Source organism: Caloenas nicobarica, chromosome 1, assembly GCF_036013445.1.
Source record: "Caloenas nicobarica isolate bCalNic1 chromosome 1, bCalNic1.hap1, whole genome shotgun sequence".
Classification (NCBI taxonomy): domain Eukaryota; kingdom Metazoa; phylum Chordata; class Aves; order Columbiformes; family Columbidae; genus Caloenas; species Caloenas nicobarica.
The window spans coordinates 191,687,173-191,713,654 of NC_088245.1; the positions used below are offsets into that span (position 1 = coordinate 191,687,173).

The window sequence follows — 26,482 nt, forward strand, 5'->3', positions numbered from 1 at the left end:
ACATTCTTTTGATCAGTCCTTGTCTAATGCCAATCCAACATCTTCACATTTCAGCCATACACAAATCATGATTTCTGACTCCCTCACTGACTAGTGAAAACCACAGTAGCCTCTCTGCTTTTATGCATTAGTGGTACATTTCATGACAGCAAATTTCTGAAAGCATAGGAAGTATTCAGGATAAAGATTGTATAGCATGTCTCTCAAAAGGTTCTCAGGTTTTTTCGGTTGTGAAACTTCTCTGCTAGGGCTCCAACCACCTAATTAAGCTCTTCATCAGCAACACATTCCCCTGGAGACATGTGATATGTGTCACTACAGTGATCCCACAGTATTTACAAAACAACACTCAGATTTCTCTTCAAACCAGTGGCCTGAAAAGCACCTCAGAATCTCCCTTCTGGGATGTGACAGAGCTGAATCTCTCAGGTGGCTATTTATGGTGGATATTTATGCAGAAACATCAATAGTGTTGGTGGGCTCTCTATACTGGTGGCCTCTGTATTTCACGCAGAGGAGGAAGCAAGCGGCATTTGACAACCCAGTGAAACTCCTGCTACTTAGCTGAGAGCAAACTAGGCACTCAGTGTTTCTCAGGTGTGTTTTCCTTCAGCCACTTGTTTTAGCAAGCTCTGCTGTATGCTGTGAATCGAAAACCTTTCCTATCCCTCTATTTTGAATGTGACTATAATTTGAAATATATGAAAGGTCATAAATATATACGGAATTGCCTAGCTTCTCAGTAGTTCCTGCAAGGAATAGAGTCTGTGCTTCCGAACTCCAGACTGGCAGGAGTTCTACCTTTCCCCCTTGTCAGAAGTGCCATATCAAGGGGCGCCCCCTGGCAGACAGAGCCCAGACAGACCTTGCTGGTGACCTTTCCCTTGTTCAGACTTTTAGCACTAATGAGGCAAGAGAAACTCTTCTTGTTGCCCTTGATATCCCTTGCACTTCCCATCTCCAGCTGAGCTTCAGATTTCCATGCACCACCCCTGCATGCCTGGGCAATGTTTATAAATTCCTCCTTTGTAGCCAACCCCCGCTTCCACCTCCGAAATGCTGCCTTTTTTGTACTGGAGCCCAGCCATGAGGTCCTTGACAAGCCAAGTCAGTCTTCTTATATGTCTGCTTGTTTCCCTGAGTATTGGGGTGTCCCACTCTGGCACTGGGAAGATGCTGACCTTAAAGACCTGCCAGTTTTCCTGAGCTCCTTTGCCTTTCAGAGCTGCCCGCTATGGCATCCCACATAACAGCTTCTGAAATCTGAAAAACTGAAATCTGCTCTCCTAAAGTCCAGGGTCTGTACTCTGCCACCCTCTTTCCTTGCTCTTCTCAGGAACTTGAGCTCCAACCATTTCTTCCTTGTTAGTGGATAGCAAATCCAGCTGCACTTCACCCCTGGCTGGTCTATCCTGTATCAAGAAGTTATTCCCAACAGGCTCAAGAAATCTTGGCTGCTTGTGTCCTGCTACATTGCACATCCAGCAGACAGCAGGAGGTTCAAGTCTCCCATGTGAACTAACATCAGCAATTCATCAGCTTCTTCAAGGTGTTTAAAGAAGGCTTTGTCTGCTTCCTCACCCTGATCGGGTGGCCTGTAACAGATTCCCACCATCATGTAACCCTTAAAGTCCTCTCTTGTGTCCCTGACCCACAAACTCTCAAGCACACTGTCACCCACCCATCCCATAGAAGAGCTCCATACACAAGGAGCCCCTTCACAACAACGCCAGCTCCACTCATCTACCCTGCAGGTCCTTCCTGAAGAGTGTGTATCACAGTACTCCAACGCTGTGAGCTGTTAACACCAACTCTGCCACTCCAATGATGTTGTAGACTTGTGACTGCACGCAGAACTTGACTTCCTCCTGCTTGTTTTCCAGAGTGTATGTATTTGCATACACGCACTTAAGATGGGTGACTCCTTATCCTGTTTTACAGTTCCTGAGGTCTCTCTTGTTCCCCTTGCCCCACAGCCTTTGCTTTCCACCCCATATCACTGCTACCTAACTGAACGATGGGTCATAATCTCCCTCCACTGTCACTCCTAGTTCCAAACTCTCAGCAGGTCAATGAGCTGGTTGGCAGATGCCTTGCCCCACTTTGCCATTGAACATATTCTATTTACATTATTAAAAAATATAAATAATACAGGAACTTACAATACGTGGCTGAAAGAGCTGCTGTGAAGTTTGATCACTATGTTTAGTATTCCTTTTAGCTGAAGCAACAGAGAAAGGATTGGATGATTCAGAAGAAAGTATATTAAAAGAGAAGGGATTTTCTTTTCTAGGGACAATTGATTCAAATCTATTTTAGGTAACTGCAGTGAAAGAAAAATCACCAACTCACAAATACTTCAGCTACCTACCTCTGTGAAATTATTCTGTAGTCCAAATTTATCACGGCAACAACAACAGAAACAACTTCACTGCTGATGCTCTGAAGTAGAGAGGAATGCAAAAGCTAGATTGGCCTGGAGAATGAACTAGCTCTGATATTTAGAAGCAGGCACAGGTACAGGACTCACTATTAAGAAAGTAAATATGATTTGCTATACAGCTCCACCAGTCTAACAGCAGGAGTCACCCAAAACTGCCTCCCGCTCTTAGTCACGTATCCTTGCTCTCTTCCTTATGTTGACCAGAGCATCTACACCATTTTAGAGAGTTTAACTGGCAGGATATTAACTGTACAGGGAGTTAGGGTGGACAGAGAAGGGGTAGGAGCACAGGGACAGGGACAAGAGGCCATGGTGGGACTGTCCCTCCCAGACACAGCTCCTGCCCATCCTGGCGTCAACACCCATAAGAACTCAGTCTCTGGGGCTGCCAGCTCACAGCCAGTGTCCGAGCACTGACCAGCTGCTTAGAAACTCAGGAATGAACACAGAAAATAAAGCTGGACAAGCACATGCAGTCAGAATTCTGAAGTGCAGAGACTGCTTCCTACTGTCCACTGGGTCAATACAGAGAAGAGAGTTTAAACTATTAATGAAACGAGGGCATCAAAGGTGATGGAAACACAAAAGGAATGTTAAGTAGCATTTTGGCTCCTTTATTAAACCGTGGACACTTTTGTATTCTTTATACACCTAAGGTAACCTGTATATTATCACTTCTTTTATTTGTGTGTATATATATATATATGCCTACAGCTTCTTCGGTGGTATTTTATATACATAGAGAACATACAAGAACTGTTAGTTCTTTCCCTGATCTCTTTGAATAGTAACTAGCTATATTGGAAAAAAACAAACTGCTGGTAATTTGTTCTACAAGATCAGATATCCCAAATCAATCACTCAGAGTGGATACTAATAGTACAAGAGAATAGTTTTAGTTTTACCACAAGTAAAATTATTGGAACCTTTATGGAATATGTACCAGTAATTATCTATGCCTAGTTTCCAGACTATTTTATATTTTGCGATAAGGACTGAAGTTTTGCCACAAAAATTTATGCACTAGAACTGCACTCAAACTATTTGCATTTCTTCACAGCAAGCAAACTCATTGGGTAAATAAACTGAATTTTACAACAGAGTATTTTGGATTCTCTCATGCTTTTTTCCTCCCAATATGGTAGAAACGATTCTGGAAGGTGCTGAAGAAAGCAGCAAACATCAAAATAATAAAAAATCCTCTTTTAAGAGCTCTCAGGTCCCCAAAGTCATAAAACTTCCATTTTCCCTTCTAAGAAGAACCATATGAAAGAGCACGTTCTAAAATGGGTACCACCCAGAGTACAGTGCAAACACTCTGGTTTAATACCTTTCCCTACAGCTCTGTGGAGAGGAGGATCAGATCTGCAAACAAAAAGCAGGTTGTCCTGGGACAGAACAGTCGCCACTATTAAGCAAGCGACTTTTCTGCTGGCAATCACAGACTACTTAAAGCTTAAGAATACACTAAGCACCCTAATTTCAGGTTCAATGGATAATCAATTCCCTTTACATAGCAAGACAGTTTGAATTAACAGCATCCTTTGTCCAAAGCAGAGTGACATGCCAAGGCCGAGCAGATGCCAGCCTGGCTCCCCAGGCTCCCCGCAGGCAGAGGCCGTGGCAGTGCCCAGCTTTCTGCAGCTGTCCCTGGGCTGACACCTCCCTCACAAGCAAGAGGAGAAGGTCCAGGCATGGCCCCAGCCCGGGCTGCAGTTTCCCCGTCCCTGCCAGCCTGCTCTCCTGCTTCCCACAGCCAGTCGTCCCTGTCCCTGTCCCTGTCCCTGTCCCTGTCCCAGCCACGGGCGACCGCGCGCTGCAGGCGAGCACGGGTCCTTCCCTGCGGGGTGAGCTTGCAGCACTTCAGCTTCTTGAGTCACCAAACTCTGAGTCCACATGGGTAGGAATGCCAGAGCAAGAGAGACGGCGGGGAAGGACAGATTCCTCTTGTTCAGGGAACATGTTTAAGTGGGCACTGAGAAACACGAAGGAGCCTCTTCCCTTCACTTGGTAACCTGCCACAACCACAAAGTCTGACAGCACAGTGTGCTTAGCATATTCAGCTTTAAGCAGGCCTATGTTTGCCTGCAGATAAGTGACCCCCTACAAAATGTCTGTTATCATCTTCCTGCACAAAAAAATCTTACTAGAGTATCAATATTATGCAGCACAGAACTTACACAAAAAGCAGACTTTTACCTAAGAAACTGCCTACAGCCTTCCCTTTCTCTTGCTCACGACACAGGACTTCACGAATAGTCTCCGTAAAAACATTGAATTTTATTCCTAAATCTATTATATCCATTTAATGAAGGACTGCGTGGCAGCCAACAACCCCTCAGGCCTCGCAATGGACATCAAGAAGTTTCTCTTACGCCTGATGCTTTTCTGACAACATAACTTGTTCGGACGCCAGCGCTGCATAAGCTCCATATGTGATGAGCAAGCGGCGGAAGAGCCAGAGGTCCCGCTGGGATGGCCCTGGGATGCTGCTGGGTTTGAGCCACATAAGCAGCAACCGATGCGAGTGCCTCTGCGTCCCCAGGATTAAGCTGTCTCCAATGTTACTACCACTAGTAAACAGCGAGTGGCTTTTGCCAGCCACTGCTACAGGGACTGGGCACGCGGGAGCACAGGGTGTGTAGTAGGAGGATCGAGCAATGGGCTCTGTACAGCACAAAGGTGAAGAGGATGATGACGTGAGGATTTTGATGTGGATGGTGGCTCTGTGGAAGAATACAGGGAAGTATGGGCCATGGGAACGAGACCTGACGTCCTAACACTGAAAAAAGGCCTTATTCTGAGTCTGAATTAAATGCAAGTCCACAGAAAACAAACATCTTGCCATTCAAAGGTGATAAACAAGTGTTGTAATCCTTAAAATAAGGCCTGAAGATAACTCCGTTCTATGAGAAGTGGCAAATAAAATTAAAATGTTCGCTATGCAAAATGTGCCCTCTCATTTAATTACACAAAAAAAGCACCTTAAAATCTCTCTCTAGTAAATGGGAGACAATGAAATGCAGTTTCTACCAGCCCACGTAGAGCTGACTTGTAAGAGCACAAGTGAGCCATCTACCCGTGCTGTTCGGATTCTTCTACAGAATCCTTTCCTCCACTAAACTTAATTGCTGATCTGATCTAAAAACTGCACAAAACAGAATTTATTATACAAATTCCTGCAGTTTATACTGATAGTACTCAGCTTCTTCTAGCTTGATTTTTAAAATTCTATTCAGATTTTGGTTTTGAAACTATTAATTTGAAAAATGCAAGTGGAAATTAAATTCAGAATAAATCTATCATCTGATCCATTCAAAAAGTAAAAACAGGCTAAAAAAAGAGCAGATTCAAATTCTTAACATTTGGATTCATATGTTATTTACACACGTTTATTTACAAAGTATTTTGCAACATTTCCATAAAAATCTGAGGAGAAGAATCTTAACCATCCTACTTTTGGTAAGCCCTATTCTATTCTCATCATCTTCTTGACCTCAGTAGGCCAAGTGAGCACTACTCTACCTTGAGTAAGCATGGCCATTTAGCAGTAATTTCAGAAGTAACACAAATGATTAATGCAGTTGTTGACTAATGCAGAGTTTGCTGCTGTTGATCAAAAATCCTTGAATATTTAAGAAAACATCAGAACACAAATGAGATCTGTTTAAAGAAAAAAAAAAAAAGATTATTCATACTTTCCAACCAGAGAATCCCAATTCTGATCCCACCTCCAACACATCAACACATTACAGGAATATTTTCCAGAACTGCATGCTGTGCACAGTATCTTATTGACATGTGCAGAGCAAAAGTCTGTGTTAAGAGCTGCACAAAGGAGTATTTTGAGGTCTCTGACTTTGGTGGGATGATTCAAAGGCCAGACTGTGACTCGGCTTTTTTGTCCGCTAGGAACAAGAGTGCACACTCACTGAGTACACGCCACCGACTGTATCATCCTCATTACAATAGCTAACAGGTACTTAAAATGTACTGACTCCCGTGCCCATGAATTATCTGCCTCCTTAGCTGGCTGATGAACAGGAAAACCCAAGCGGCACACCAGTGAACACCTCTGCAAGTTCTGTGTGACACTGAACTGAAATCCTGCCTGGGATGTCAAGAATGCTTGTTTGTTAAAGACCTTCGATAGCAAAATCAGAGAAAATTGTCATCCCAGGTAGAATAACTGAGTATATTGTATGGTATGACACGGGCAAGGGGTGCGATTGGCAATGTATTAGAAAACGTGTAAGCCAAACCACAAATCAATCGAAAGGACTGGTTTTGGTGGGATTATAAAGCCTGGGAAGGATAAATGCTATTTACAGCTACTGTTTTAAAGTGCCAATTTACAGAAACACGCATGGACAGCACCTCTACACTATTACCACTTGAGCAAAATACATACTGTAGGACCTAAACTAGACCTTTTTCTACTAGGTAAATGGCATGGCATGATTTATAGCTTACTGTGCTCTTGGGTATGCAGACACAGCACCTCTTCTCTGACAAACACGCTCCCGTGCGTGCATGTCCAGGCTTCCCAGCACTTTCTCAAGCAAGGAAAGTGTCTTCCTCTGCTCCACCCATCACCCAGCAGAGCTGAGGAAAGCCCTGGGTCTTTCAAACTCCCTACTGCCTTCTTATCAAATTGTTAGTTTTTCAGCTAGAAAGGATATGTATGGATTTACGAACACAGCCTTCTAGACTGAAAGCAAAAAAAATACAGTTGGCAAGAAGTTTAAGGCAACCTGGATTAATTTATTTTATTTCCTCTTAGTGTTTATTCAAAGACAGTAAAAAGTGTGTTTATTAGCTAAACAAATGTCAGAAAAAACAATTATTCACATACTATTTCCATTTCTCTAAAACAGAATGTCATTTAAGGACTTCTGATTTCAGACTAGAAACATCTTTGCTGTTTTGAAATACTTTCAATATACTCCGAAGTAGAGGAAAAAGGAAAAAAAAAAGTTATATTTAATTCCACAATATAGTCATTTTTATATTCCTAAGTGCTAGTTCTACTTAACCTTGAAGTTACAGTAGCCTGCTACAGAAACAATGCCAGAACTGATTTGATTTCTGCACCATGAAGTGACTTGTTTTTCTTCTGTCATAAACTGTGACTAGCTTGTTATGAAATATGTGTTGTCACAATACACACTTACGTTCTCAGGATTTGATTAACATGAGTCCAAAAAACTAACTAAATTATAAAATTCTCTTCCAGTCCTTGCGGGATCAGTGATTTGAATGAATATGCACTAAATATTTTAGAAATGGGGGCAGACAAGTAATGCTGTTTAGGTAATAGTATTATTACCTGGTGACTTCACACTTGTGGTAGAAAACCAGATTCAAACAAGCACTACACTGTTACTGAGGTACAAATGACCTGGAAAAATACAGTTTCTATGGATATCATTTAATGAAGACAAGCCTTGCATGTCACACATCCAATACAGTGTTACTTTTATTTCTTTGCAGGTGTTCAGATACATGCCTTCTATTACGCAGATTTTGCAATTTTTTTTCTACTACAGAATACTGTCTTTTATGCAGAAGTTATTAAATTATAGATAGTGGGATGATCAGAACCTTCCTGCATATGTAGCCAAGTTGGATTTTTCCAGAGACATGGTGTTCTATCTTTTAAAAACAGTTAATTATGGAGATCTAGCACTGTTAATACAAGCTTCTATAGAAAAGAAATATACTGTTCATGTATTTTAAATTAAAAAGCAAATTTCTGCCAGAGTTATCCCATGGCCATACCTAATCTGGATATATTAGCAAGCACTAAATTTTATTCAGAAATCTTTATTACATAATATTGCTAAAAATCCAGAGAATGATTGATTTAAACAGCAATGGAAATCAGGAACAGCAATACTGAAAAGACCAAGGCAGACTAAAATGTCATTTGTTTACATTTTGCAAAACCCAGTCTGGATTAGATAAACAGGCAGATTCCTTCTGGATGGAAATATTGCATAAGATTCTGAAATTAAGCATAGAGGGTGGGAAGTGCAACTATAACCAACTGATGTTTTGCTTTTCATCACATTACAAGAATGACTTTCAGACCTGAAGTATAATCATTATATTTTTGTCCTCGGTGCACAATTAATAAGCCCCAACTTCTGAGCAATGCCACACCCTTGTGATTAAGCAGCATTTTCAAAAATATTTAGATAAATCCTGAACAAATCAAATAAACATGTAGGCAGGAAATGCTGTTTGGAATGCACTCCCTGCAATGTACTATTAGAGAGAGCCAGAAAGCAGCCTAACTTCAGAATTCAATCAAGCAAAATCTAGTATAATCTCATTACAGCCTTTGCAGTTAATGAAACCTATTTAAATCTCTGACATTCTGATTTTTAGAGCTGACGAAAGCAAAAATTATTTGGTCTACATAACACAAACATACAGAAATGCAAGATTTTATCCTTTAGGTTATCCTAGCTATTTACCAAGCAACACGTAATATGAAAAGATTACTCTTCTGCTACTCACTATTGCTCCAGGATTTCAGTAAATATTTGATACTGATTTCAAAGAAGCCTGAATCCTGCTGGCTAGCCATGTCTGCTGCATACAAAGAGGCTTCTATAATTCTGAGCAGCTGAAGTGGCAGGTACTATGTATGTAGATGTGACTGTCACCAGTTAGTGATGTAAACGAGGGGTCAGAGGAGGAAATGAAGTCTCTGCAGATCCACTTCTTCCGTTCATGGTAGGTAAGCTCAATAAAAAAAAAAAAGGCGCTCAACAACAACAACAAAAACACACCATGAGATTTTTGTCCTTTGCTCTTCCTCCAGGGCTGGTACTTAATTCTATCTGAGGAGTATTTTATTCCCTTAGCCCCCTCAGTATGTGTTTTCATTTATTCCATTCCACAACTGGGCAAATTTCTCCTGGTCGGTCAAGGCACACGCAGCACCACAGCACTTGTTCCATGAGCACAGTATCTTCCCAAAGGGTGTCTGAGCTGTGCTTCTAGTGCCGTGCCGTCCGCCTGGCTGGAGATTTCTTCCCACCAGAAGCTGACAGCCCGAGCGTATGCACCTCCTCTTGGAAACCGAGAATCAACTCGAAGCCCCACTGAAACCGCCTCTTCTGCAGCTGGAGGGATTTCACACGTACCGTTTGGCTTTAGGAAAAAAACAAACAACAAAACCAACAGCCTTTAATGCCCATGGTCTGCCCAGCAGCGCTGGCCGGGCTGGACACGCTGCATCACGCTGCGGTAAAACGAGCTGCACCCACGGAGCTGATCGCAGTGACGCTGGGAAAAAAGGAAAAAAAAAAAAAAAAAAAGGCTCTCCCTCAGCCCAGTTGCACAAGAGAAGCACTTCCAGAGCGCTGGAAACACGGCATTCAGACTGGCTGCTTCTGCTTTGCTTTCTCTGCCACAGAAAAACGTGTTGTCTTTTTTTTTTTTCCTCTTGACTTTTTTTTTTTTTTTCCTTTCTCCCTTAACAAAGATGAGAGACAGCAAGCTGGATTCATAATGGCAAATAAAGCAGAGAGCTCACTGCTTGGTATTCACCCCTGAAAGAGCCACAGAAAATTGTCAGTTTTATGTCATTTTTATCTTGAATAATAATGTGGGGTTTTTTTTAAAAAAAGGAACTGAATTCACATAAGAAAATGAGGCAGAAGCAATTCACTGCTTGTTAATCTCTCCATATTTTCTACAAAATACTTTACTGCTAGCTACGTGAGGTTTTATTTCAAATAATTACAGGATATCGCTATGCATATTTTAACGCTAATGAAGAAAAATAAGAATAATCAGTTTCCCAAATATTTTTTGTTTCCTATAGTCTCGTTATCATCCTTCCATATATTAATTCCTGGGAATAACTACTTCTTTTCTCACTTAGTGGAATAAATTTCCTGCAGCATCTCATAATTACAGTAGCTGAGCCAAATTAGAGCTCGTCTGCTGCTGATTCTTCCAAGAACTTCGTCAGCAATTATAGTTGCACATTATTTTTAGTTTCAGTATGCAGAATATTTGATGTTTGGATTGGAAACTGAGGAACTCAAGGGTCATTGAGACCAAACTCCTGTGGTTCTCACTGAAAATATGCTCAATTTCTTCTGTAAACATACCTCATCTACAGATAAGGTTTTGTGTCCTCACTAATGGAAGGCTGCTGCAGAAACTCACTTTATAAACCTTCTTTCAATTCCTAAATGAAGTTTACTCAAAACCAGTTTACATCCTTTGGTGAACATGAACCATCAGAAATGTTCAGAGTATCTCAGGTTGGACCCTACCAGCTATCAAAGCGATCTGATCAGCTCTTCCTCCCTGTACTGTTAAATATCATCCCATTGGTGTCACTCTGGGCATCCAATTTCTTTCCTGAGACACCCTCGCCCCCCATTTCTGTCCCCACCACTGACAATGCCTCCTCATTGTACCATCCCATTTTAACCAGCACACGCCAACTTTTTACAATTAAAGTTAAATTTAATACCAAATATGGCAAGTCCCAAGACCCAGGACTGATGACTTCCTACCATCTCATGCATTGATTTTTCAGCAGAGACAATGCCAGGTAGGTTTGGAAGTCCTTATTCATCCTCACAAATGCAGCGTTAATTCTTATGTTTAAGGATTTAAGTAATAATTTCCCCTGGGGTGCTACATCAAATGCTTTTCTGAAGATGACTGCTGTATTAATTTTATCACAATTCTCTTGTTGAAAATAAAAATATAAGGTTAATTTGCAAATACTTGTCTTTCCTAAACCTGTATTGGATTTTATCCAATTTTCAATTAACTATATCTCCAACCAAATTTTTTTTCAAAGCCTTGAATGCGTCTGAGATCAAGCAGCCTCTCTGCAGATATTGATAATTTTTCTCTCCTAAATTCTGTGGTTTATATTTATAAAGCAGAATCTCTCTTTTGATAGATTGAACAAAAATTTTATTATTTGAGCTGCAACTTCGTGTGCCCGCTCTTCCGGTATAACGAATGGGAAGTTATCTGGTTTTTGTAATGTGAATTTGAAGATCTTTGAGCTTTTTTTCACCTCATAATTGATTTTTTGTTGTATTACTCCTCCTACATCTGTTCCTCTACAAGGTCCCATCCTATGGAAAATAAAGGCAAGGCACTCACTTAGTGGTCATATCTTTTTCTCACTCTATCTCTCATCCTCACTGAATACTGGACCCATTAAAACCGATGTTCTTGTTTCAAAATTGTAAAGAACCAAGGACATTTAACTATTTGCTTTTAATTCCTTCACATATTCTTCCTCAGCTGAGCTTCTGATAGTGCTCACTTTAAACTGACACCCTCTGACCTCCAAGCCACAACTGTCTTCGCTATCAGTGCAGTGGGGCCTCTTCCAATGCCTCTGCAGCCCTTTTCCATGAGAATGGTGGAGCATTCAGTGAAACGACTGGGAGATCAGTTTAAAACAAATGAAGTGTTTCTCTCTTCAGGAAGTTGTGAGCTTCTGGAATTCATTGCTACTGGAAGTCATGCAGGTAGACAGCATTAGCAGGTTCAAAATGCTGATAATAAACACAAATTTAGGTCTATAAAGGATGCTAAAAGGAGCAGGCAGGGAAGTACCCCCTCCAGCATCCCTAACGCTGCCGCCCCCCTGCTGGGGGGTACGGGAGGGACGGGCTGCAGACAGGGGCTGTGCCCCAGTGCGCTCTTCCCAATCACCGTCTTCTGCTGCTGCCGCCAGGAGGACACCAGGTGAGATGGGTGACAGGTGGGACCCCCGGGATGCTCCTGAGGGTCCCACATTTCCCTCCCAGAATGAAAAGTTCAAGGTTTTATTGGTTGGTTGGTTCTGGTGCTTTCAAGTCAAAGAAATTTCAGGCATCCCCCGTAGGTGAGTATCTGATTTCTTCACTGTCACTAACCAGTTCCTTACATTTCTCATTGTTTTCTTTTCAAAACTGCAGGTCTAGCCATGCTTATCCTGAATCAGCTTGTACAAACATGATCCAATAATGTTCCTGTCACTCGTCCTTCTCAGTCTTCACCAGTTATCAAGTCTTAACCAGCACAGTATCTTCTTGGCTTTGTGATCATTTGGCAAAAAAATAAACAGGCTAGCACATCCAAGGATATCTGGATTTGACTACTATTAGTAGAGTTTGTGTCTGAGGTGTTTAAGTATCACCCAATGCTACTCCCACTTCCCTATGTACTAATATAAAAAAGGCTACAGCTGCATTCAGCCTTCTGTCTAGGAGTGGCAAACCCCCTAGGCACCTTTTTAACTTATTTTCTCCAGAGTCATTTGGAGCCAAAGTAATTCTATTTCATGTGCAGTATCTTCAACACTGCATCACAACATTAATATACAATGCAGAATCTCGCTGCTTCCACCTTTTTGTATTCTTTCTGAAGAACACGTTTACATGTGCGTTTCCACTGACAATATGCTGTTGCACTAAAATATTGAACAACTTCATGGATGTCTTGAAACAAAGCATATTAAAGAAAAATTCCACCACTCTTAGACTGTGTACTTTTGGCACCATATGAAAGAGTTCATACAGAGTACAACATTTACATTATGCTTCCTGATCTCACAATTGTACTAAGGAGAGGTACAGCCCAAGGATCTGCTTTCAGTCCATGGAGAAGTGTAATGAGCTACAAGAGGAAAAACTTCCCCACTACTTTAATATAGGCATTTGTAGCACAGAATTCAGCACTGTTGTTAAAATTTTCCTCATGTTTGATACTCCTCCATAATCAATTCTGCTTTAGAAAGTAGGACCCAGAGATAAATGCCTCCAAATTTAACTTTTGCTGTAGCAGCTTCCTTAAAATTAAAAGTATAACCAATTAAAATGTTACGAATTCCTATCACTGAATAATCATAAAATACAAAAAAACCTGTTAAATGCTAAACTTCATTTAAATATTTGCCAGTATAAATCTGCTCGAATAGGACATACATATTCCATATAATATCATAGTTTTGCTGACATTTTGGAAACACTCCTAAAACAGGTGTAACACACTGAAATGGCAGAAGCACCAACATTATAATCTAGTGCTCTGAACTTATTTTAGGGACGCTGACAAGACTAAGAAGTTCTGGTTACACAGCTTCCCTTTAGTTCTTGTTGACTTTATGATATTTAGAATTCAATTACGTACTCCAGGTTGTGAAAGAGAGACAGGCATAAGCATACAAAATCTGTCAGTGTAAGCTTCCTGATGATGGATATCAGAGTCTTACATACTAACAAATACATTGGGCTTCTTTTTATGATATTACTACATAGGAGTTTATGATAAGTTAATAACAATGTAATGTCTTTTTCACCATAAGAAGTCATAGATTCATAATGTAAAGCTTTTCATAGGTCTACCATGATGAAGCACCTGCTGATTAACGTGATAACAGAAGCATTGTTTTGATTATAAACGTCTGTATGTAACTCAAACTGCGCATTCGTGACATGCAGTGCAACTTCTGCTCTCTCGTCTGCTTTCTGAGATCAGAGGTAGCACATATGCAGCAGCCTTGGGTACTTGGCTTATACCATCTCTGGCTGAACAACGTCTGTGGAGTTTCCATGCCCCAACTTTGGAAAAACCAGGTTGGGAGAAGCTGTTCAGCAGCACAGTCGGAAGTGCCCTCATGAGCAGCACTCTGCATGAACGGCTATTTTCATTGCAAAACATCTGAAAAATAGACTTCCAAAACTTTCACTCTGAAAAAGAATAATAAAAACACATGTCGCTGGAGGTATTCACCATCTCTATCTTGAGGCATCCAGGCTGGATGCCTGCGCTGGGAGGTGAGTGCCTTCAGCATGACTCAAGAGTTCCCCAGAGTTCCAGTACAGAGCACAATTATTTTCCAAAGCAGCCTATTTCTCTTCACTGTCTACACATGATACTTACGGTAACTGCTTTCGTAAATCAGGTACTTTATTTAGATTTTTAATATTCACAAAACCCATTTTGTTTACATTTTTGGCAACTACTATTTATAACAGTCATACAGGCAGTTTAGTCCTCTACGTTCTGAGCAATGCTTGCAGGAATCATTAAAAAAGCGCCTGGAGATATGAATACAGCACAGTCCTTGCACAATCTTCCAAGGCTCATTTTAGCTTGGTATGAAAGGACCTATTTGGATTTTGCAATCTGAACTCTTCAGAATCTGAGGCTAAATGCAAAGAGTAGCTGAAGGTCTCTAAGGGATGACACCAGTAACAAAGCAAGTATAATCTATATATTCAGATTTTGTACACACTATAGTTGTTACTAACAGAATGAGTCTCTTATGTAGTGAGTAGTTATATTTCTGATCTCTAAGGACCCTTATTCAAACTCCATCAATAAACCATAGTGATTGTATTTATGAGTGCACAAATATCTGCTAGCAGCACAGAGCCTCTCCTTGGTCTGCAGTGATAAGTGTTTATGACCCAGTCTCTCCTACAGTGGTAGCCTGCAAGACGGGAGCACTTCAGCTCTAATCTAGCAAAAAACTTAAGCAAAACACAACTTTTTATTTGCCCAGCTTGTGCATAATACCTTGTGTCTACCTTTGCTAGGTGTCAATCATTCTGCTCCTGCCCACCTCTCTGCAGCTTCCAGGCAGTGACATGGACACAGATCCCAAAGCCAAAAGCAGCTTTACTGAACTGCTGGAAGTTTTAACATGGTTTTTGATTTTCTGTGGCTTCACCAAGTCATATAGCTTTTCCTCCTTAATTTGGGTAAAATGTCCTTTCTGCCAGATAGTGTTGTATGCTGAATTACACCCATGTTTCTGATTTCCATGGAATCAGCCTGGATTTACACTGGTACAGCTTGTATAAATGTTCGGCTGCCTGGAGTTTTTCCCCAAGGAGTAAGCAAGCGCTAGTTATTGGGTTCTCTGTGGTTTTTATATGATCTAGTCTTTTTGAGCAAAATAAAGCAACCCTACAAAGGATCATTGCCAGATCAGTTTGATTCCAGTGCAGAACACACCTAACGGATGAAAACAAAGAGGATCTATTATATTATCACATTCCAGGATATATTGCATTGCATTCATGATTTCACATTCTCTTATTTAACAAAACCACTTGGAACATCTTTATGCTCTACTCTTAAAAGACTGCGCTAACTTTCCGATCGATACTGGTCATAGTCAAATGGTATTCAGATACCTAAATGTCGGTGTCTATTGTGATTATAGATACGTTAAGGTATGTGAGCTGTTCACGGAGACTGGCAGATATGACATAAGACCTACATTAGATCCACAGCCTTCTGAAGCAGTTGGAGGCTTTCTCCTAGATACCTATGTTAGGTGTGTGATTTGCTGTCTTTGGTTTCAGGAGGAAAAAAAAAGAAACAATGGAAAAAATGACGTGTCATTGTATTATCTGTGAAGCAACAAGTCCACATGTAAGCCAGCAATAAAAAATAATATTTTGACATTTAAGCAGAAAAACCCCACAGTATTTATGTGTAGTGAGTTTGTTTTCTTCAACTTGAGGTTTTTTGAGTTTATACACTTCTTTCCTTATCTTAAAATATTTACAAGGTTCTTTTGCTTTTCTTGTTACAGTTTGTGTAACACAAAACAATTCAAGCCAAACATTAACAATGCAGCTTGTACACATACTTTACTAGTGTCCTCTGTTAAAAAGAAAATCAAAATCATTATCTAAATCAACTGAACTCTGTGTAGCTTGTAATGTCCTATGATTTAACGAGGCAAAATAAACATCTTGCTGGGGTTCAGATTAAAAGTACAGAGTGACAGAAAGCACTGCATAAAATAAGATTTCACTAAGCAAACCTGATTTAATGTGATAAGCTCTAAATAAAGCAACAGAACTCGTTCTTAGTTTATGTCCCACTAGTTTTGCTGCACCATTTTGTTTTGCCTTGTGTTTCTAACTGACTGTTAAGATATTGCCACCTAGTGATGAAAAGCAAAACAAGCAGAAGCAGTAGAACTGTAAATAATGCACAGGCAATACATGTTTACATTGTAAACTGTGTCAGAATGGAAGATGGGAGCATAGACATGAAGCATATGTCTGTATTTCTGGAGAAAGGATATCAGACAATTTGGGTACAATTATATAAAATATTTTAATAGAAGTCCACCAGCTCCCATCCTAAGCTTGTTCAGTGAACTCATAAGAGTAATTAAATAGATTGTAGGGGGTTTGTGACTTATTTGTAAACAACAACCAATAACTACCCACTAGGTGTTTTGCAGATTAATTAGTTAATGCTGGAATTATGCCTTCAAGATTCATAGTACTATTACCCTTCCCTTGACTTTGCTTTGGAGCTGTCAGCTGACAGGTCCTCTTAGGACTCTCCCATTCACCTCTGAGTTTCTCCCTCGCTGAACAGTCTCTGGAAGCATCGGCCAGCCAGGAACAAATTTGATTTATCCAGAGCTACCATACACGTGCTAGAAGTCTACTGTCCTATCAGCCAATTTGAAATCTGCACCGCCCTCACTGGGGCACGGGCTCGGGTACCACCGAGACAAGAAATACTGCTGTGCAAGTCAAAACGCAGCCCACGGCCTGCAAGCACAGCCTACGGGCACCAGCAGCCATGAGGAGTAACTGGAGTAGTATTTGCTTCTGCTCTTCACCTTAGTTTCCAGGCACCATCCCTAAACAAGCTGTTTTCCTTTACTGGAATCCTATAAACTTATTTCCTTCTCAGTTTTGTTACAAACCCTTATCTATGTTTTAGAGACAAGATTACATAGTATGCCCTCCAAACATCCCAGCACCACGTGTCAGAACTTCCTCATAGCAGGAAATTTCGAAACAGCCACTGATGGTACCTCTAATTTTGGGTGCTGGTTTCAGAGACAAGATTTAGCAAGTGAACCTCACCCACTCAAAGTATAACTTGCATGAGGAAAATTATGCCAAAGAGATTGGTAGCAGGTAACAGAAAGCCCAGGACAGAGGGAACGCAGGGGTTGTGGCTGCCCCCTTTCCCTCAGGTTATGAAATTACATTACGAAATGTACACACCGAACCCCCAAATACTCAAAAATTCAGAGCCATAATTAGGTCATAATCAGGGCTGTTCTACTTGCCTTCTGCAATGAAGTTGTATCTCTTCTACCCTCCTCACAGCAAGCTCTGTGGGAGGGCAGAGAAGTGGCCAGGCTGGGGCTCTGAGCAACCTGATCTAGTTGAAGATGTCCCTGCTCATTGCAGGGGGGTTGGACTAGATGGGCTTTGAAGGTCCCTTCCAACCCAAACTATTCTATGATTCTATGAAGTGGAAGCCAGGAAAGGGAAGGGTTGGAGCGTGCCCATCACTAGATATTCATAGAATCATAGAATGGTTTGGGTTGGAAGGGACCTTTGAAGATCATCTAGTCCACACCGCTGCCATGGGCAGGGACAACTTCCACTAGATCAGGTTGCTCAAAGCAACCTGCTTGTTTCTACAGGGTCTCTAGGGATGGCTAACAATTACTGCACTTCACTGTAGCTGAGATCATAAGACTTCTCAGCCTTTCTTCTCCTCATTCTTGTGCTTGCCATTCGCAGGCACGCCCGGAGGTTCAGGCACAAATTCCCCCCTCTCCTCCCAAGGCCATGGAGCTGGGGGCAAACCCCCTCACCCCTCCCTCCCCGGCGTGCAGGAATCAGCCAGCTGGGAACCTGCCCTGGAAATGGAAAAGCTTCCGACTGCACAGAGGTGCCTGAGGTGTGAGGGGAAGCAGAGGGAGGCACATGAGGTTGGGGTTGTACCCACTCAGAGCGGTGAGCTGACGCCAAAACCAAGTCATCCCTGACCCAAACACAAACCACATCACACGCTATAGTTTTCCTGGGTTTGTCTCGCTTGTAGAATGACGTTCAAACGACTCATTTTCCACAAGATACCTCCCTGCAACATGCTGAACGTGTGTGATGTCTTCATTGATTATCTAATTAGAAGGAGGAATTTTCAGTGCAGTAGCCCAAATTTGCTCTCAAATACAGACAGTTCTTCTCTCAACATATGCACTTCTTGCAGTGCGATTTTTAACACAAATGTTTTCCTGAATCTCAAATATATTTAGATATATTTTCATTCCCTTAATTCTGCCACAGCAGTTCTGATCGTTTTCCCTGACTTTAAATAAGATGCTCTTGTGATAAGGTACTTGGCTTACTTGTTCTTTTTTTAAACTTTCCTTTCCATTCTCTAGTCTCATCTTTAATTATTAACACTTCTTCCTTTCTGGCTGACCTATTTGGATACTCATACCTCAATGTTTTGATTACCCCGTAGAAAGGTATCTTTCTGCTTATGTCCCTTTGCTCCACTATCAACAACCTTACAAGGTGATTTTTTACTTATGAGAATAAACATGTTGGAAGGGTTTCAACCAACTTCCATCTACTACAGATCAAGATGAAATAGACATGGGATCAGACTGTACTACATTTGCTGCCTCTTACACGTTCCTATCAGGTATCGCCCTCTGGCCGCTGTCAGAGAGGCCATCAGACCAGCCAGCACCAGGTCTGAGCTGGCATACGCATCTCCGTGTAACGTAAATACCTCCACAGTTCCCTCAGGTGGGTCTTGTGTGTACAGCATTCACTCTGAATTATTCCAAAAAATGCTACCTCTTGCAATACCCACATAAGAATCACGCAGCTCAAACAGGGAAAATGTGCACCGTCAGGATTAGGTGACCTTAGATAACTAACAATGGTTTTTACTACTCTTTCAAATGATGAAGAAGTATCAAATTGCATCTGTCACTGCATCGACTTTCCCTGCTTCCCTGACACTAGGGCCACACACCATCTCAACCGAGCCTGTACATCCTTCACAGGAATACTCGGGCCCTCGCTGTGAGCAAAGCACTTGGCATAGCTGGAGCCCCGGCTCATTATGGGATAAGGAGCTTTTTTCTCATTGTACTCAGAAGTGCTAACAGAAAGATCCAAAGTTCAGGTTCAGGTAGCTCAGACTAGCACTACCTCCAGTTTGACCAGGGACCTAATGACTTAGCTGGATAACATCTACAACTTCTAAAACTTCTTTTTTGTTTCAAGGTGGGAAGAAGTCATGCTTGAAAAATCAGGATTACCTAAGAAGTCATGTCAAGTGGTAGGCCAAAAAAAAATGTTTTTCTTTCCCTGACTGCAGTTTATAAACAGGACATGCCCATGAATATACATTTCTTAGCTCACTTGATACCTTTAATAGCTAGGCTGTCAATCACCATGCCCTTCATCCTTTTGAAAAGATTTCTGTATACCCAAGGTAAACATAAATAGCTACCAGCAAAAATCTTCACGACTCAAACCACTGGCTGTTTTACAGCAACTTTATATAAATGACTGCAGTGAGGTAGTGTCAGGAAAAATCAGGCCATATGATTTTACAGTGAAATTTCTGTTTTTCATGGTTTTCATGGTTCACATTTCTCCTCGTTATGTGCAGACGACCCTTCAGTTACAGACTCTGCCTTAGCACTCTCCTGTTATTACTCAAAACTATTTTCTCCATTCTTCAAAGAACTGGTGCCAGTAAACCATCTCAATTCCAACCAGTTGTTGAAGTGAAAGTGTCTTGTTTTATGCAGTTTGGAAATCCGCTTCCATATAACCCTCCTGGGCAAGTGCTGGTGAGAAACAGCATATGGGGTTTACTGTGTAATACCCTTGCACAACAGCGTGCTCAGATGCCGCTAGATAGGAGGTAACACTTTGGTTAAAAAAAAAAAAACCTCACTGGTCTTACATAAGAACACTTGTTCAGACTTGCAAAATATATATTTTTTTTTAAATTATAGGGAAGCAAAACTTTTTTTTAATGAAAACATTATCTATAAGGATGTCCTGTTTCAGCTTTTGAAGTAACCTGTGGCAAGAGAGATCGCAATTTCAGAGAGAGAGGGTTTTTTGCTGGTTTTTTCCCCCCACCCAACATAGCACTTTTTAACTGAAGAGCACTTGTGCAAGGGCAGTCCCTTGCTGGGGTAAAGGTTTTGCAACAGCAACTCTTCCACCTAGGCAAAGGCAACAGATAATACAGCTCCAGCATCCCTGATCTGTGGCTTCTCTATAGAAGCCACAGTGCCCTCACAGAGACCAAGTTAAGTATCTGTGCAGTCTTTGTAACTGGGTCTTATATACCCTTCAGAATCCACCCCTTCCTGCTAACCTAAAAAAAATTTTGGTTTTCTGAGAGCTATGAGGTCTAATATATAGCTCCCTGGCTATGTCGGAAAGAGGCAAATGACCTTCTTCCCCTTCAGAGGGTAACGTTACTCCGGGTTTCTCTCATGCTACATTGGAATGGAAATTGCAAAACAAAACTTACCATCTGCTTTTTATTAACTAAAAGAAAAAACACTAATTTGGGCTTAGTACCCAAGGAAGAAAGCACAAAAAGATGTCACGTTTAAAATGAAATTATTTCCTAGTAAAGACAGTAGTAATTATAGTCACTTTAACTACATGTAAAATGAGTAATAATTTTTGAGTCACCACAAGTTAGATTTTCAAAGGTGTTTGGCTCCTGAAAGATCTAACAGTTGCTTTGTAGATTAGTAAGTGCCTAATCTGATTATGTATCAAACTCCTAGTACTTGTTTGTCCACTGCATCATTAAAGGCTTTGAAAACCTAAACTCAGGGGTTTTTTAAGTTATTAAAAAGAGTAGAACTCATCTTCTCCCATGTGTTTTCTTTCACCAGATCAGAAGAGGAAAATAGGTTATTTCTTCATCTCTGGACTGACTTCTCAGCCGGGAAATTAAATCAAAACTAAAGGACATATAACTGAAGACAATCCACTGACATAGAACACTTTCATTCAAGTATTTGAATATGATGCTTAGGTCTGGCGAAAACCCAGTTAACTTTTATAACAACCTAATTCAAAAGAGAATGGCGATCCTAAAAAGTAACAAGTGGGATTCACCTGCTTTGAAATCTTGCAGTGGAGCTGGAACCAGCACCGGGCTGCGGTTCTGGATGCGGAACTCGAGCTTCTGCTTGGTCAGGTACCGGAGCTCAGTGACACCGTATCCTCCTGACTCACGCGGGGCACTAATGCATGAACCTGGCCTGAACTCCTCCACAGATCAAGGGAGGCTATCGCTACCTACTGACTAATTCAGTGAACTAAAAACACAGCATCAGCACAGAGAGAATCCTTTATAAAATGGAAACTTCTTCAAGAATACAAGGATAAATAAATCTTCCTCTTCGGATAATACGAAAGATTTGACCCGGGGTGTGTTCATGTTTGATTTAAGCTAATCTAAGATTGTGCTACTGTTGGAAAAGCTGTGACATTCTTTCCCCAATAATTTCAATCGGGTCTCCTTATGGTGGCAGAAATTTTATTTGAGCAGGGGGGTGTGTTTTTGGGAATACGGTTGGGGCTACAGTGTTACCTTCAGTTGATGAATGAGGTTATGAATCACCTCACAGACATATATGATCACTATGGTCAGTACAAGGGAGGCTGCATGAGTGTTTAGGTGAGGTAAAGCAGCAAAGGAAAAGAATGCTTCTGTATGGGAATGTAGCGGAAGATTCGGCGAGGAGGTTAGTTAAATGTAAATACGCTCAAGTGACTTGTACCTGTCTGTAGAAAAAGTACATACATCACACTAATTGTTTTACTGACCTTGTGTGCCTGATGATTAGAACCTCTGTGTTAGATAACATAGGCCTGTGAGAAACTCTAGGCACCTTATCACTATGTCTGAGATTCTTGCTTTGTTGTGAGAAAGAGCGGGAGGCTGCACCTGCCTGAAGCCTTGAAATATAGGCGAGCTCAGCAGGCCCAGCGATCTTCCAGCAGGGCTGAAGTGACCAGCACCTGCGTCCCTGCTTGTGTCACCTCTGCCTGGGAGCTTAGGTGCGACTTCAGAGATCCCCCAGTAGAGAGGTAACTAAAATAAAACTTGCACTTTGCAATGCATTCGTGGCCTCTGGCTCTTCTTGCAATGTGCCTGCGTATGTGTACACAGCTTCTAAATTGAAAAAAAAAAGTTTTAAAAATCAAATATTTACTTTTCATAGGTATTAATGTGCTTAAACAGCTTTCCCAACTGCTCATATGCATTTACAAACACCGATAACAGGCATTGCATTTTATAGACAGAACATTCTTCCAAGCCACTTTTCTGACTGAGCCCTTAGTAAACCTTGGCTGTTGCAGGAGCAGACACATTCTAGGTGTGATTGCAAGAAGCACAGCCAGACAATGAGCTTGAAGATTTAAAAAGCCAGAATGGATAGTGATAATCGGCGAGGCCAGAGGATGTCTTTATTTCTGGTCCACAAACAGTAACTCAGAGTAGCCAGAGAAAACAGCTGACAATCTGTACCTAAAGGGAATTTGGACTGCTGAATAGAAGGTACGATGATCTTAAAAAAAAAAAAAAAAAAAAAAAAAAGATCAAAAATAAATGGAACCATGAATTAAATATCTCAGATATGTTTTACTTATCAGGATATATGCACATACATATTATTCCCTTTAAATGTGCTTCTCTGGGGATATGGAAAGGAGATTCCATGCAGAAACAGTCTCTTTTCAAATTAATCTTAAATACTGAACAGGTCTTTACAAAGAAGCATACTAACACATGAAATGAAAAGAACGTGCATTCAGCACCTGATTGATGCAAAAAAATAGCACTGAGCTGCTAAAGAATATTAATTCGAACTGAAGATAGTGAAACGAACATGTGTCATTTATATTGACAATATACATATCTAATTTTATTCCCTTTTCACAGCCATTTATTTGCATCAAGATCACCCACAAAAATTCTGAAAGAAATCTTGTTTTGTCCTTCCCAAAACAATAAAGCCTTCAAACAAACAAAATCCCCAGCTCTTTGGAAGGTCATTCTAGACTGCGATGTCTTGTCTTGCTGTCTCCTGAAACTTCGAGGTTATCTTCACAACAGGGACATATTGTGCTGTTGTATAATACATATTGTGCATGTGTTACACAGGTACACTATAGTCAAATGCAGAACACCATCTGTGACAGTCGTTTCTTCTAGACTTGCTCTGAACAGCCAGAAACGAAAAAAGACAGCATCATCTCTCCAGTCCTGGAGCAAACTTCACTAGAATCCAACTGATGATAGAACATTGCACCAGATTATGTTAGATGTCCAATTTGTCATTAACACTTTACTGTCTGTCATTTAAGCCCTTGAATAAATACTATGCATGTAATATTTTGTATTTTAATGTTTTCCATCATTCTGCTAGCCATGAATAGATGGGGCTGTAAGATATGGGATTTGTCGGGGCTTTTTTTTTTTTAACGGTAAGGGAGAGTAACGATGTCACTGTGTACTTAACTTGCCAAAATACCCATACGTTACTTAAAGGAGTTCAGAACTCACAGATCGGGACTGTGGCAACTGGCATCAATTCCAGTGACAGTCTGTATCTTCTGCAGGTGCCGCCTGGTTGGTGATAAGTGCGGGGGAGTTTCACAGCACTGAGGGAATACCAAAAATCTGTTGTGCATAAAGAAGCACTTTTATAATAATAATTTAAAAAGACCAAAGCAACTTACGACTGAGAAGCACACAAGCCGCATGCTTTATTATTTTAAAACCTGAGGTTTCAGAAATAATCATGTCATAATTTTGAGAGCTTGGCTTGTGAACCACCAACGTAGGGAGGGGCAAAGCAACACTGTTTGCACAGAAGAAACACTTGGTGATATTAATATCAATCTATGAAAGAATGGCAGCAATTCACCCCGTCACTCTTCCTGTACGTCTGTACATGGCTCCCTGCTTGGCTAAAAGGGAGAAGCTAAAGGTAGGCTACACAAGTGGGACTTATTTGACTTAATGCAGATGTTTACAATGTAACTCCACTCCAGCTACTCAGCTTGGATGTTTTCTAGTCAATACAAAGAAATAAGAGCTGATTCATGCCATTTTAATACTGAGATCTACAACAGATCACATGGATTAAACTCTAATAATACTGTACCTCTCCAATGACTGTAAAGGGAACTTGAAGTGACTACCTTAGGTATGGACATCTATTCAGCAAATATCTGAGTTTGGAAAAATGATGCCCCAGTTGTGCAGACCAGAAAACACTAAAATCGGGATCAAAGTGAAAATCTGAAACCACTTAATAAAAAGGATGATAAATCTGCACCTTTTCCTTCTAGACCTCTACTGTGAGAATGGAGCAATGCTACTGCACATGGAATTTCCTTCTGCTATTCCTCCTGCGAATATCAGACGAGGAGAAAAGCAAAGGAGATGAGAAAAAAAAGGTGTCTGCAACTCTATAGGATTGCTTGATGGTTTTATCATTTCTCTGCCACAAAAATAAAAAAAAAAGTTTTCTGGTAATATTTGGCGGGGAAGATTGCCAATCGTTAAGGATGTTTCTTTTCCATCGGTTTCCCGAAGCAGAGACTTGGGCATGGATTCCAGAAATTCTTCTTAAATAAATAACTTATTTGTAAAGTACAGAGAGCAGCTTGATCTGGGTGTCTCTGGAAAAAGGACCCCAAGCAAAGAAAACTCTGGGCAGTTATAACCTTACAATCTAAGCTTCCCACCCCTTGCACATCAATTCGGGCCAATTTTAAAATTAGAGTCTGGCATCTCCCTGTTCTTCATTGGATCTCTTCATTTTGGTCAGGTGGGACGTTTCTTTTCTCTGTAGGTAGGTTTGTCTTTTACTGACCAGACTGGACATAAATTTTAGGTCCTGTCCATCAGTTGCTATTTTGCATCTGCAGCTGGGGAGAAAAATAAGTCCTTGGCAATAACCAAAACATTCTTCTGTTTCTCGTCTTCTCTTAAATGTGCCGTTCCATTCCTTTACTTATCTCTAGGGATGCTGCTCTTGCTGACAATCAAAAGCTCCCTTATCTTCTTGCTTGAACAGATTCCGGGGCTCTCCTTCGCTTACCAAGGCAGAAAGTTCAAAACTTCACAGCTTGTGGCCTAAACAAACTTAGTCACTCATGCTAAGTGAGTTATGCTAAACAAGTTCCATATAAGCAGTTTCTAACCAAGTTCGATAAGAATCAGGATACCAAATAATTCAATAAGGTAAGGCAGTCTATTTCCTAACACCAAAAAAAGAAGAATCAGGAAATGCCTAAACAATGACAATAATCTGGGAAAGTGGAGCAAGAGAATGGGTATGATCTTCAGTAATATAGAGTGGACTATGAGCCAAAGTATAAGTAGTAGGGGAAATATTGAACAAAAGCGTGCTAAAATTGTATTAACTTGGCTTTTCCTTTTCTTGAGCTTCATGAGATTCTTGTTAAACAGTACTGGCCCCAGTATCAATGCCTGGGCTACACTGTTAGTGACTGACCTCCAGCTAGGCTTTGTGATGCTTATCACAACCCAGTCAGCCTGGCAGCTCAGTTTTCAACCCACCTCATTGTCCATTCATCGAGGTTGTATTTCATCATTTTGTCTATGAGGATGATGCAGGAGATACTGTCAAAAGCCTTTCTAAAGTTGAGATAAATGGCATCCTTTGTTCTCCCATCATCCACCAAGCCAGTTATCTTGTTTTAGAAGGCTATCGAGATGGTAATGCATGGTCTTCCCTTCACACAAACATGCTGATTGCTCCCAGTTCTCTTATGTTTGGAAATTGGTTATAGGAGTATTTGCTTCATTACTGTCCCAGGGATCATGGTGAGGCTGACCAGCCAGAAGTTCCCTGGGTCCTCTTTCTTGCCTTTCCTGAATAAATGAGTCACATTTGCTCTTCCAGTCATCAGGAACCTCTCCCAATTGCCAATGAGCTTTCAAAATCTATCAGGACTGGCCTGACAGTGATGTCAGCCAACTTCCTCAGCACTTGTGGTTCCACCTTATCAGGTCCCATGGACTCACGTAGGTCCAGTTTGTTTAAAATGTTCCCTAAGCTGTTACCCCTGTACCAAGGGTAACTCTGCCTTAGTTCAGGCCCTTCTCCTGGTCTCTGGGACCTGGGATTCCTGAAGGCCTCCTGAAGGGAAAGACCAAGACAAA

The 26,482-nt window shown here is 41.0% G+C and overlaps 1 protein-coding gene across 4 annotated transcripts in view; it reads right to left on the reverse strand.

Moving 5' to 3' along the window:
• FRY (FRY microtubule binding protein) overlaps positions 1-26,482 on the reverse strand; it is a 241,792-nt gene that overhangs the window by 158,830 nt on the left and 56,480 nt on the right. Inside the window, exon 1 of one of the 4 annotated variants that reach the window (XM_065627029.1) lies at positions 8,969-9,673. The exons of the other annotated variants lie outside the window; for them this stretch is intronic. Coding sequence (XP_065483101.1) covers positions 8,969-9,038 — 70 coding nt within the window. The 5' untranslated portion in view covers positions 9,039-9,673. Of the gene's footprint in view, positions 1-8,968; positions 9,674-26,482 lie in introns of those variants that run through there. 4 annotated transcript variants of the gene reach the window in all.